The sequence below is a fragment of the Mustela nigripes genome, chromosome 7 (assembly GCF_022355385.1).
Source record: "Mustela nigripes isolate SB6536 chromosome 7, MUSNIG.SB6536, whole genome shotgun sequence".
Lineage (NCBI taxonomy): Eukaryota > Metazoa > Chordata > Mammalia > Carnivora > Mustelidae > Mustela > Mustela nigripes.
In genome coordinates this window covers 23,078,776-23,092,919 of record NC_081563.1, presented here as the reverse complement: position 1 = coordinate 23,092,919, position 14,144 = coordinate 23,078,776, and the positions used below count along the sequence as shown (strand labels likewise).

General features: G+C 34.7%; 1 protein-coding gene across 2 annotated transcripts in view; it reads right to left on the bottom strand.

Moving 5' to 3' along the window:
• Window positions 1-1,030: 1,030 nt before the first annotated feature.
• The window catches only part of PPP1CB (protein phosphatase 1 catalytic subunit beta), a 43,834-nt gene continuing 30,720 nt past the window's right edge, over window positions 1,031-14,144 (bottom strand). For both annotated transcript variants that reach the window (XM_059405367.1, XM_059405368.1), the window contains exons 7-9: window positions 10,436-10,587; window positions 7,486-7,620; window positions 1,031-2,880 (exon numbers count right to left, since the gene is read on the bottom strand). In XM_059405367.1, coding sequence (XP_059261350.1) covers window positions 2,776-2,880; window positions 7,486-7,620; window positions 10,436-10,587 — 392 coding nt within the window. In that variant the 3' untranslated portion in view covers window positions 1,031-2,775. The remainder of the gene's footprint in view (window positions 2,881-7,485; window positions 7,621-10,435; window positions 10,588-14,144) is intronic.

Genomic DNA, 14,144 nt, shown 5'->3' with positions numbered 1-14,144 from the left:
TTTGTGATCCCTCATACTAGCATGTTTAATTTAAATGTCATGACATTTGCATTAAAGATAAATTTGAACATAGAAATTAAAAACCAGAGAGGAAGAATGACATAAATTTAGTGACACTAGAATCACAGGGTATTTTTCTCTTAAGAAATGGGAGTTTTATTTATTTGAAGTAGCAGTGTTACCAACGAGATAATATTTGTAACATTATATGATAGAAACTTTTTTGTTTTTTTAAAGATTTCATCTATTTATTTGACAGACAAGAGATCACAAGTAGGCAGAGAGGCAGGCAGAGAGAGAGAGAGGAGGAAGCAGGCTCTCCGTGGAGCAGACAGCCCGATGCGGGCCTCGATCCCAGGACCCTGGGATCATGACCTGAGCCAAAGGCAGAGGCCTTAACCCACTGAGCCACCCAGGCGCCCCTATAATAGAAACTTTTAAAGTGGTTTTAAGATGGCTTGAGTAATATTTTTTTTTAGTAATCTCTACACCCAACATGGGGCTCATATTCATGACCTTGAGGAACGAGAATCCTATGCTCCTCTGACTGATCCAGCCAGGAGCCCAACTGCTTGAATAATTTTTAAACATAGATTTCTATCCTTTAAATTTAGTGACCAATATTAACATGCTTAATGACTATTTTTTCATATTCAATACTGACCTGGATGAATTATTATAAAAACACAGTAAGTTGAATTCAAACTAATATGTTCTAAACGGAGATTAATAAAAGACTGTCCTGTCTCCCGCCAAAAATGTATTTTTCTAGCCCTGCTTCACTACGGCTATTAAGAGTACATCTAAAATTCTACTAGAAATTGCTCAACTTTCACTCCGATTAGGAAGATATTTAAATCACGTTACATAAAAGCCTGTGTAACCTAACCCAATACATCACATGTAGTACATGAACACTTCCAGAAAAGAATCAACTCAATATATGTCATTAAACTCTGTTTGAATAGAATGTGTGTCTAAATGTCTCATTATAAATGGGAAAAAAAAGGAATAAAATAACCAGTCAGGCTTCATATCAATTAGACAACTTTTACTAAATGAGAAAACTACATTTAAAATGTGCTTTAAAACAAAATGGAATTAGAAAAAAAGACATATGCATTTGAAAGAACTTTGCACTGTGCTGAAAATCAAATCTCTTGCAGTAATACAATATGCCAATTCATAAAATGTAAGTTAACAGAATTCTCAATTGAACATTTTCAAAGACAATATTACGGTCAAGAATTTCACATCAATGGTAGCACATATAGAAGAAGGGCATTATAAATATGATGTCCATCCCTATGAAGCTTACAAATTTGACAATACTCAATAAAAGCTTTTAGAATCACATCTAAAAGGGTCGCATCCAAAGAATTACAAATCTGTGTCCTGTAAGTTCTCCTTCTAAAACCTTTATGTTGACTTTTCTACTCCTTGTCATTTGTTAATACTAACCCTTTAAAAAAAGAGAACAAGAAAAGAAATGCTGCAATAAACCCTTGATCATGTACAGAAATTATTGCTACTATAGTTCACTACAAAGCATGTCTATACAATATTGTATGAACTTTGATCATGAAAAATCAGAATAAAAATCTTTAGTGACATAAGCCTTACAATCGTATACAACATTCACATGGCAATATTAGACAGTTAAGCACCCAATAACCATAGTTGACAAAATGTCCCACTGACCAGCATTCATTTAAATACATCCTTCGTAAAGAGGGAGGGAAAGAGATAGTGTCAGCTTTCCAAGGCTTGTCAAAAAAGGATTCTCATGTTCTGTGAATCTAAAAACAAACAGCAACAACAACAACAACAACAAAAAACCAAAAAAACAAAAACAAAAACAAAACCAATGCAGGTGAGGGTGTTACCAGAAAGTTAAGCATGCCAAAAGGTGTTCCGTGCGAATTAAAACCTAAAGCCAAGGTACCACATAATCACATTACCAACTAGTTGGGTAATACTATATGAGCCTTATCTTAAAGTTAAATGAAATGCTACTGCACAATAGAGCATCAATAAGTTAAAAATTAGAGTGCACAAATCCAAATCAGTGGCAATTTCTGTATAAAGCAAAATATTCACTATCAGCTGTAAAGTTTGCCCAGTCAAACTGTCTGATTCAATCACTGGATTGGATAGTTTGCCTGTTTTTTAAAAATATCAATCTCTAAAATTCCTTTTTACTGTAATGAGGCATAAGTTTTCTCAGTAAGATCAAACAGGTACATAAGTAAATAAGCAAGGGAAAATAATAGTTGGTGAATGTCTTTAAAGCTCTTCCCACATTTCACTTGAAAAAAATGTTCAGGGAAAAAAAATTTAAAATATTTGCCATTATTATAGCAAAAACAGAACAAAACAAAAAACAAGCCCAAAATAATTAAACAACCAAGCAACACTAAAACCACATTACACAGATGGATCATCATGCTTTCATCTGGTTTAACTATCACAACTAGTTTAACTGGGATGCTTTTCAACTTTAAAAACTGTGATACGTGAAGATGTAACTTTTAATGGGTAATTTTGAATTTGGATTTAACTTTGCTGAATATTATAACAGAGTATACTTATTACAATACAGTGTAGCACATCTTTCTATTAGAAAAAAATTTAAGATCCTTTACCCGTCTCCTTAAGTTAAAGGTGTGACATCATAAAGGGTGTCAAATGGCTGGATGGTTTTACAGTGCACACTTATATATTATGAAGTATGTCCTTAACAAATCTGATGGTTTCTTTACAGAATTCCTTTCTTCACCTTTTCTTCGGTGGATTAGCTGTTCGAGGTGGAGTGACAGGACGTCCTGAATTCAGTCCACCATACTGGTACTTAGCTTTCTTTTCAGATGGTTTCAATATCTTAAAGTAAATAATTTATTAACAGTGTTATTCTTTCAAAAGCAGTAAGTTAAAGAAAATTGTTAGGAAAGTGGACTTTTCAAGAAATAACAAATTGTAAATAAAATATTTACGTAATTACACGAATTGCAATAAAAGTACAGAAAATAACAGAAAAGTTTCATGAACATTTCTCACATTTAAAAAGTTTGCATAGATAACTAAATATCTGAATATTGGTATTATTTGTCATTCTGTTAATTTAAAAACAAAAGCTCAAGCACACAAATCCTATAACTTCCCAATCCTTTACATTTTAAAAAAAAATTTTTTTTTTTTTTACTTTAATTTCTTTATTGTGAAAGAGAGAAAGAGAAGGTGTGCACATGGGAGCATGGGAGTTGGGGGTTGGGTAGAGGGAGAGAGAATCTTAAGCAAGCTCCAGTTCCAGTGTTATCACCATGGAGCCAATGCAGGGCTCAATCTCATGACCCTGAGATCATGACCTGAGCCAAAATCAAGAGTGGGACACTTACACAACTGAGCCACCCAGGCACATTAAATTAAAAAAGGCGGGGGGGGGGGGGGAAGAAGAAAGAAAGGAAAAGAAAAGAAAAAGAAAACGAATTTAATTACTGTATCCCTGTGGTGAGTGAAGAACACTTAGTTTATGAGTCAAAAGATCAAGCTGGCTACACAAGGGAAAAAGTGCTCAAGATCACTCATCATCAGGAAAATACAAATCAAAAGTATGCTATCACCTCACACTTGTCAGAACGGCTAAATTTAACATATGAAACAAGATGTTGAGAAAGTGGATCCCCCTTACACTGCTGGTTCTGGGAATGCAAACTGGTGCAGTCACTCTGGAGGTTCCTCAAAAAGTTAAAAATAAAACTACCCTACACCTCAGCAATTGCACTACTAAATATTTATCCAAAGGATACAAAAATACTGATTCAAAGGGATACATGTACCCTGATTTTTACAGCAGCATTATCAACAACAGCCAAATTATGGAAAGAGCCCAAAAGCCCATCAACTGATGAATGGATAAAGATGTGGTATAGAAGTGGAAAAAAGACAGTCTCTTCAATAAACTGCTGGGAAAACTGGACAGCTATATGTAGAAGAATGAAACTTGACCATTCTCTTACACCGTACACAAAGATAAACTTGAAATGGATAAAAGACCTCAACATGAGATAGGTATCCATCAGAATCCCAGAGAACATAGGCAGTAACCTCTTCAATATCAGCCACAGCAACTTCTTTCAAGATATGTCTCCAAAGGCAAAGGAAACAAAAGCGAAAATGAACTTTTGGGATTTCATCAAGATCAAAAGCTTCTGCACAGCAAAGGAAACAGTCAACAAAACAGAGGCAACCCACAGAATGGGAGAAGATATTTGCAAATGATAGTACAGACAAGAGGTTGATATTCAGGACCTATAAAGAACTCCTCAAACTCAACACACACAAAACAGATAATCATATCAAAAAATGGGCAGAAGATATCAATAGACACTTCTCCAATGAAGACATACAAATGACTATCAGACACATGAAAAAATGGTCATCATCACTAGCCATCAGGGAGATTCCAATTAAAACCACACTGAGATACCACCTTACACCAGGTAGAATGGCCAAAATTAACAAGACAGGAAACAACGTGTGTTAGGGAGGATGTGGATAAAGGGGAACCCTCTTACACTGTTGGTGGGAAAGCAAGTTGGTGCAGTCACTTTGGAGAACGGTGTGGAGATTCCTCAAGAAATTAAAAATAGAGCTTCCAAAAAAAAAAAAAAAAAAGTTTCCCTATTACTCTGCAATTGCACTACTGGGTATTTACCCCAAAGATACAGATGTAGTGAAAAGAAGGGCCATCTGTACCCCCAAAGTTTATAGCAGGCAATGGCTACGGTCACCAAACTGTGGAAAGAACCAAGATGCCCTTCAACGGACAAATGGATAAGGAAGATGTGGTCCCATACACACTATGGAGTATTATGCCTCTATCAGAAAGGATGAATACCCAACTTTTGTAGCAGCATGGATGGGACTGGGACTGGAAGAGATTATGCTGAGTGAAATAAGTCAAGCAGAGAGAGTCAATTATCATATGGTTTCACTTATTTGTGGAGCATAACAAATAGCATGGAGGACATGGGGAGATGGAGAGGAGAAGGGAGTTGAGGGAAATTGGAAGGGGAGGTGAACCATGAGAGACTATGGACTCTGAAAAACAATCTGAGGGTCTTGAAGGGGTGTGGGGTGGGAGGTTGGGGGAACAAGGTGGTGGCTATTAGGGAGGGCACGTATTGCGTGGAGCACTGGGTGTGGTACAAAAACAATGAATACTGTTATGCTGAAAAGAAATTTAAAAAAAAAAAAAAAGAAATGTATAGGAAAAAAGTATTTATAGGTTTTAGTCAGTTACCTTACTGAAATATTATGTTTTTTTCTGAATTTTGTAATATTTTTCAGAATTTAAAATTTTATATTTTTATTATCTTCTTATTCTAAATAAATATTCTTTTTCACCTGTTTTGAAAAAAATAATCAAATAAAGGTTAAAAAAAATAATGTGGTACAGATATACAGTAGAGCATTAGTCAGCCAAAGAAAAAAAATGAAGTCTTGCCCTTTGCAATGATATGGATAGAATCACAGTATATTATACTAAGCAAAATTAAGTCAGTTTGAGAAAGACCAATACCTTATGACAGAACAGAGGATCAGAGGGGCAAGAAAAAAAAAAGGGAGACAAGCAAACCATAAGCCATAAAACAGACTCTTAACTATAGAGAAGAAATTGAGGGCTGCCTGGGGGAGGCAGGTAGGGGGACAGGTTAAATGGGTAAGGGGTATAAGGAGGGCACTTGTTACGAGCAATGAGTGTTATATGTAAGTGATGAATCACTAAATTCTACTCCTGAAACTAGTATTATACTGTGCATTAATGGACCCTACTACTATTTATTAGAGGGTAATCAGTCACAAGCTCTTTAATCTTAACTTTATGTGTAGATCTTAAAAAATGCATTTAAATATTTTACATACCATGAAGTCCAACTTCAAAATATATAAATCAATGATTTTTAAAATACTTAAAAGTTTTACAACTACTGCTACAATCTAATTTTAGAGAAAGAAATCTTGCTCCCATTAGCAATCACTCCAGATTTCCATTCTCTACTCCCCTAACTCCCTTCAACTCCAAGGAAATACTAATCTTTTTCTACTTATTTGTCTTTTCTGGCTAATTCACATAAACAAAATCATACACTGTGACTGACTCCTCACTGAGATAACGTTTTAGAGGTTCATTCATGTGGTAGCATGTATCAGTACTTCATTCCTTTTAATTGTCAAACAATATGGCATTTAATGGATATTCCACATTTTGTTTTCATTCTTCAGTTGATGGACATTTAGATGGCTTCCACATTTTGGCAATTATAAATAATGCTCCTATGAATATGTAAATACCTGTATTTGAGTATCTCCCTTCCATTCTTTTGGGTATACCCATGAGTGGATTTGCTGGGTTATATAGAAAGTCTATGTTTAACTCTTTCAGGAACTACCACACAACTTTTCAAAAGCGGTTACACCATTTTACATTCCCTCCATCAATGTATGAAGGTTCCAATTTCTCCACATCCTCACCAATACTTGTTATAGTCTGACTCTTACTGTATTTATTCTGTGTTAATAAAGCTTTAACCTACATTATACACAGAAAATTTCAATTTTTACACAAAAAGTGTGTAGAAAAGATTTATGAAGCATTTCTTAGGACTATTCAGAGCATCACAGGATCTCAGTGAAAAAGAAATTAATTCAATTCCACTATGCTAAATGCTGAAGGATAAGGTCTAGTTTCTATGCTTAAATGAGGAGTCACATATTTACACTGTTTCTGTCAGCTAGTACAGCTGACAGAAACATTTTAATACAATAAAGGGAAAGAAGGATAGGAAAGCCCCTCTAACATTTAGATAAAGAGAAATATAGTACATGCAGGAGAGGGACATAAAACCCTTTGCAAAAAACCAAAGTACTGAAGTTGTTTTAGTCTGTGAACAAGAATGGTTTTAAGTAGCAAACTATAAAGCCAGAGTTGGTCTGTTTCTTGCAAAAGGAAACAAAATCTAAGTTACTAACTGAATTCACATTCTTTTCGTAGGTTAAGCCCCTATTCCAAGAAATGACACAGGAATTTAACAATTCAAACATCTGCATCAAGAATGACTAACTTAAGTTCTTCAAAACTCTAATGTTTGATATATACCAAAATGTCTGGAACCTTTGTGAATGAAAACAGAAATCTCTAAAAAATCTGTTATAATCACTTAAAAAAAAAAAAAAGATTTTATTTATTTATTTATTTGAGAGGAGAGAGAAAGAGAGAGGCAGATCATGAGCGGAGGGAGAGGGATGAGGTAGAGGAAGAGAGAGAAGCAGATTCCCCACTGAGTAGGAAGCCCCATGAGGGGCTCGATCCTAGGACTCTGGGACCATGACCAAGCTGAAGGCAGCTGCCCAACTGACTGAGCCACCCAAATGCTCCAGATAATCACTTTTGAATAAAACTGATTTATATATATTATATCATACCTGAAATGAACACATCAAAGTTTCATCCACACTCATCATTCCACCAGCATTATCAAACTCGCCACAGTAATTTGGGGCTGAAAATAGGGTTACCAATTGTCGTTTAGCAAAAAATTCATATCCATCTTCTACCACCTGTGAAAGGAAAGGTCAAAGAAAAAACTCACTTATTTATAACTAATTCTCAACTATCTATATTATTTATTGAGCTTAGTGTGACAAAGACCTAAAAATAAACACTATTTTGTTTTGGGAGCTTGATTTTTAAACTTGTCTTAGAAATACTAAAACTGGTATGCCTTTTCTATAATGGCTAGATTTAGCTTAAATGAAATAATACATTTGTGATAACTAAAATATTTAAAAACTATACCATTTCTAAGGCTCTCCATATGCTAATAAGTACAGTATCTACAAGGACTTTGGATACCAAGTACTTTTTAGATAATGGCATTATATCACAACTATGGAATCCTTAACTCTTTAATGATTTAATATGATTTCTAGAATCTGTTACCAACTTATGAATGATTGAAACAACTTATGTTTCTCAGCTCTACAAATCTGAGAAGTAGATGCAATGACACATAAACACTTTATATTTATTTATGGTAGGCAAGAATAATTTTTGAAGTCTTTTAGGCATCCTTTGATTAAGGAAAATTATCCTATAATACTTGCTAATAAGAAAGGACTTCTAAAATAATTTACATTTATTTTTTATTTATTTAAAGATTTTATTCATGAGAAAGGGGGGAAGGGGAGGAGGGAGAGAGATTAAGTGCCCATGCACAAAGGGGAAGGAGCAAAGCGAGAGGGACAAGCAGACTCTGCACAGAGCTCGATGTGGGGCTTGATCTCAGGAACTTGAGATCATGCCCTGGCTGAAACCGAGACACACTTAACCAACTGAGCCACCCAGGCTCCCCCCAAATAATTAACATTTTAAAATAATTCCTACCTTAGTATCAGATAAATGCTCCTATCATGGCAGAAATTAGGTATTAACCTTTTCTGTTAAGATCTTGGTCACCTTATCTACTCTAGATCAGCCATTCACAGTGTTTGGCATTCAGTGTATCTTTTTAGTTCTTAGTTTTGCTTTTTCACTTATTCATCACACATTTACTAAACGAACAGGTTTATTGTAAAAGGATATATTTGTAGGCTGTGGTGTTTCCCAGCATTAAGTCTCTTAATTTTACAGATAATATGTTTAACAACAAGCAGAATATGATTTTGGAAGAGTCTGGAAAAGACTGTACAAACCAATGTAGTTCAATAACTTGACTTTAAAAAAAACAATTGTCCATTTCTGTAAAGATCAGTGAATGGAAATCTACAGTTGAAAAAATCTGACTATCAGTGGGTATCTTCTTAGGAAACTTAGCAGCTCTGCACTATTCCCTAGTAGTAGGTTTGTACTAGTTATTAAATCATAAATACAATATTTACCAAAAGGAAACTGCCAAAAGCAAAGGATTTGGGGATGGACTTCATTTCAACGGAACTAGGAAATTCTACTAGGAAAAAGGCATGTGACACACAACATGCACAGAAAATGAAAAGCCAGTCATCTTTGTTTACCCACAGGATCACATAAAGAAGCAGTCAGGTAAAGCATCCCCCAAAAGGGAAGTATTATGGAATGGCATTTAACAGGCAAAGAAAAAACAAGGAATCTTTCTAAGTATTATACTTAAAATTTCAAATACTTTCAGTACTTTCAAAGGTAGCAAGAAAACGTTTATAAATATACCTTTCAATGAATGTATTTCATAAAAACTATTTCAGAGGGCATGAAGACTTGATATATTATCATTAAAGTAAGCTTTGTTAATTCATTTATTCAACTAAGTTTACAAGGCAATGGATTTTTAAAAGTCAAAAAGTCACAATTTCCTCCCTAAAGAATATATATACAACATAGCAATGGAGGTAGACTTAAAAAAAAAAAACCCCACAAGTAAACCTAAACTGTATATATAAGGTAGAATTCAATAAACTCTCATTTACATACCAATTCAAAAATTACTAGGATTCTGCTACATTTGTTTCATTCATCCTCCTTTTCTTTCTGCTGATGTGGTTTTTTGGGTTGTTGTTTGTTTTTTCAAAAGAATCTCAACACCAGATGTGGGGCTCGAACTCAGCAGGCTGAGATCAAGAGCCACATGCTCTACTGACTGACTGCGCCAGTCAGGAGTCCTTCTGCTGTTATGTTTTAAAGCAAATCATAGACATGTCATCTTAACTCTATATGCTTGAGCATTCATTTCTGAAAAAAGGACATTCTTCTTACACAATAATGCTATTTTCACAAAGCTAAAACGACGACTCCTCCATATCTAAGACCCAGTCTATAACTGAATTTCCCCAACTGTCTCAAAAGTGTCCTTTAATACTACTGTCACTGGATTCTTATCTAAAATACGTAAGACATTATATTAAAATGGGATCAAATGTTTCTAGAAAGCTTCAGACAAACACCAAAAAAATCTGTCAGCATTGCAGTTCACTGCAAAAATGTATTTAGTTTGAAACTTTTCCTCCCCAAGGGTGAAAAATGGTTAATAAATCATTAGACTGCTAATTATGAGATCAAGGTATAGGCTTCACCTCTCTTATTACTTTCCTTGTATAATTAGCTTTCTTGGATCTCAGTTTCCTCAAAAATAAAAAAAAGCAGATTTGTGCGTAGTATTAAAATATTCAAATTTTATATATATATTTAGTTAGTTAGTTTTTATTTTTACTTATTTGACAGAGAGAGAGAGAGAGAGAAAGGGAACACAAGCAGGGGGAGTAGGAGAGGGAGAAGCAGGTTTCCCGCCAAGCAGAGAGCCCGACGCACAACTTGATCCCAGGACCCTGGGATCATAACCCAAGCTGAAGACAGATGCTTAATAATTGAGCCACCCAGGTCCCCCAAAAGTTTTATATATCATACCTGATGAGCTCGACAAATCAAGTCTAAATCATGACGATTCAGAAATTTACTGACTACATCAGCTCCAAAAGTGAAGGAAACACCACGATCATTTTCTCCCCAGCCTTGCACATCCTTATCTGGGTCAGACCACAGCAAATCACAGAGCAAGCCTTTAAAGAATAAAAACATGGCAATGAAAAAACAAAATAAAGTTTATAAAATAAAGCATATCTGTATTACATTTCTTTTATCACATTTCTTCTTGTGTCCTTTTACACTTTAATAAATAGTAACAATCACTTGCTCCGTAATATCCCGGCCTACCAAATTTAGTCATAGCCCAACCATATAAATGTAATTTTGCCTGGCTGAAAATAGCACTCTCCAACTCTTTCCACATATAGGAAATGTGTGTATGGCACACTCTAAGCATACAATGTACGGAAAAGGCTGTTCATTTTTGTACACAGTTTCTCCATGTGGATAAGCAACGGACCCAGCAGCATTTCCTGAACTGAGGCTGTTTACACTATTTCTGGGTGCCAACCTACTCAATTAATCTATTTTATTTATTCTTTTTTTTTAAGATTTTTAATTTCTTCATGTAACAGAGAGAGAGAGATCACAAGTAGGCAGAGAGGTAGGCAGAGAGAGAGGGGGAAGCAGACTCCCTGCTGTGCAGAGAGCCCAATGTGGGGCTCGATCCCAGGACCCTGAGATCATGACCTGAGCCGAAGGCAGAGGATTAACCCACTGAGCCACCCAGGCGCCCCTGTTTTATTTATTCTTAAGCCAGTAAGATAAAAAAGCTTTTAAACACATCTTTATATTTGGTAGGGGTTGTATCTCCACTTAGTATTTTTCTTCAGGATTGTCTTGGTTACTTTCAATCCTTTGTTCTTCATACATACTTCCGAATCAGTTTGTGTAATTCCGTGAACCCAACTAAGATTTCACTGGAACTGTATCTGACCTAATGATTGAAGGATGAAAACATTTTCTGTAAAGGTCTGGAGGACTTAAATGAAATATAGATGAACAAAATCAGAACAGATCCCTGGCTTTAGTTCTGAGCATTTAAGAAAAGAGGTCAGAGCTAAAAATATTTGAGTATCTCTATCATACTCATTATTGTGTAAGTCTTAGGAGGGACTAAGACTACCTTGGGGATGACAAGTGAGAAGACTAAGAAATGAACTCTAAGAAAGCAAACATTTAATATGCAGGCAGAGGAAGGAGAAAGGGAAATGAGAAAAAAATACTGGGAAGGAATAATCAAAACAAAAGGAAGAGATTAGAACAACAGAGATCTCCTGAAAGGGGTAAGAATTATCCAAAAGTAGGAAATGGTTAAGATTCAAGAACAATGAATAATTGGAACAGGACAAAGACCAAAAAATGTGCCATTTACAATTTTATCAGCAGACCTTAATGAAAGCAGTTTGCTGATGGATGAGAAGAAAATGTTTAAAAGTCAAACTATAGTGAGATGAAGAGGGGGAGATGTTGAGATGATGATAGTAAGTACTTTTGTAAGACCTACAGTGCTAAGGGAAGGAGAAATCAGTGCTAAGGGATGATTTGTTTGTAAAATAAGCCAATTTCAAGATTTTTTTTTTGGGGGGGGTAATTTGTGAACTTCATAATACAGGTTCTATCAGGAAAGAATTTCTTTTTGAGTCATGATATAGTTTGTCTTAATAGGGGAATTACTAAAATACCTTGTAGAATTGGTGGCAATGTACTCTTAATTTCTATTACTATTTTCTAAGCTCCTGCTATGATGCCTGACAAGTCCACCAGCATACAAAACCCACGGGGATGGTCTAAATTTACAAGCTCTTCCTGATTTTTAAAGAATCACAAACTGATTCTTTAGAACACACACACACACAAAACCCAACACACCACCAATACTCTATAATGATATTTTTTCCAGTTTGTTTCTATAGGTGAAGCAATGAGCAAGAGGCCAAGATATTAATCTTTAATTTTAAGGTGACAATAAAACTAGAATGCAGTTGATTTCCAAATTACTTGGGAAATATGACAGCCTGGATGTATATAAAATCAAACAATGATAACAACAATGTGGCATATTTCAACCTTAATGGAACCAAGACAAGAATCTCAGAGTCAAGGTTGAACATTTTATAATTTAGTTCTGAAAGAACAAGAATCATATAATCATTTGGCTGTTTAAAAAAATGTATTAATTTATAAATTAAACTTCTGAAGATTACAGAGAATACCAAGGGTTAAAATGTCCATTTTCAGCATTTCAAAAACTTGTTGCACCCTTAAAAGTGACTTATGTATGAATTATACTAACAAAATCTGAAAATGTAATTACTTTAAATATGTATTTATATTGTACCTTATTTAAAAAACAAATTTTAAATAAATGGCTATTATTTATTTTGTTTTTTTAAAAGATTTATTTGATATAGAGAAATCAAAAGTAGGCAGCAAGAAGGGGCGAGGGGGGGAGCAGGCTCCCTGCTGAGCAAAGAGCCTGATGCAGGGTGAGGGTCCATCCCAGGACCCTAAGATCATGACCTGAGCCAGAGGCAGAGGCCTAACCCTCTGAGCCACCCTGGCGTCTCTGTTTATTTTATTTTTAAATTCCATGATCATTAACTTACAATGTTGTATTAGTTTCAAGTGTACAATATAGTGATAAAATGTGCCCTATTATTATTTAAATACTAGTTTCTACTAGGTTTAGTCAAATGTAGTCTATAATTATAATCAAAATCTGATAAAATACATGTTTTTTTCCCTTTTGTATTCAACACAAATTGTTACTTACACAAATTAGTCATGAGGCAACTTACAATAATATGCAATGTCAGTGGCTTACTGACAAGAGGATCTATACATCTGTTTATAATGGTTGATGTTTAATCATAAGTAGCATTTTGAGTGATATTATCAGGCTTTCACTACACTGAGCAAAACAATGCAATCATACTTGAAATCAAATAGCCAAATGCATGTTCTTAACAGTTCAATTTAAAGGTTTAGCCATGTTTTGCTTAGGTATTCTACTATGAATATATTTTTTTCATTTTTTAAATATTTTATTTATTTATTACAGACAGAGATCACAAGTAGACAGGGCAGCAGGCAGGGGGTAGGCAGGGGGGAGGGGGAAGCAGGCTTCCCTCATGAATATTTTTTAATAACTACTTTTTTAAAGATTCTGGATCATATGAATAGAAAATGGAAAGAAAAAAAAAAGAGTAGGAAATGTACTGAGTAACCATCTTGTTCAGCCTTATTTACCATTTTTTACCAGTACTTATGAGTAATCAAATCCCCTTTACAAAACTACCAATAAGCAATCTTCTTATCATGTGCTGCAAGACTTTTGGTTTTTCATTTACATGATCTAAATATACAAAGAATTTCTAGACCCTATGGCAGTCTAGACCCTAAGGCAAAAAAACTTCTAGACCCTATGACACCCTCATTTTGAAGATGTTCAAGTTTGTTGAGAATTGATGAATACAATACATAATGGTTGAGTCTGATTACACAAATAACAATGGGATAATTAATACATTAATGTAATTTATTAAAAAAAAAAGTCTGGTAGAAACTGAAAGGACAGTTTTGCTTATGTTAATGCCTTTTTTTTTTTTTTTTAAAGTAGGTTCCATGCCCAGAGTAGACCCTATTCATGGCCTGAACTCAGAATGCTGAGATCAAGAGTTGGCTGCTT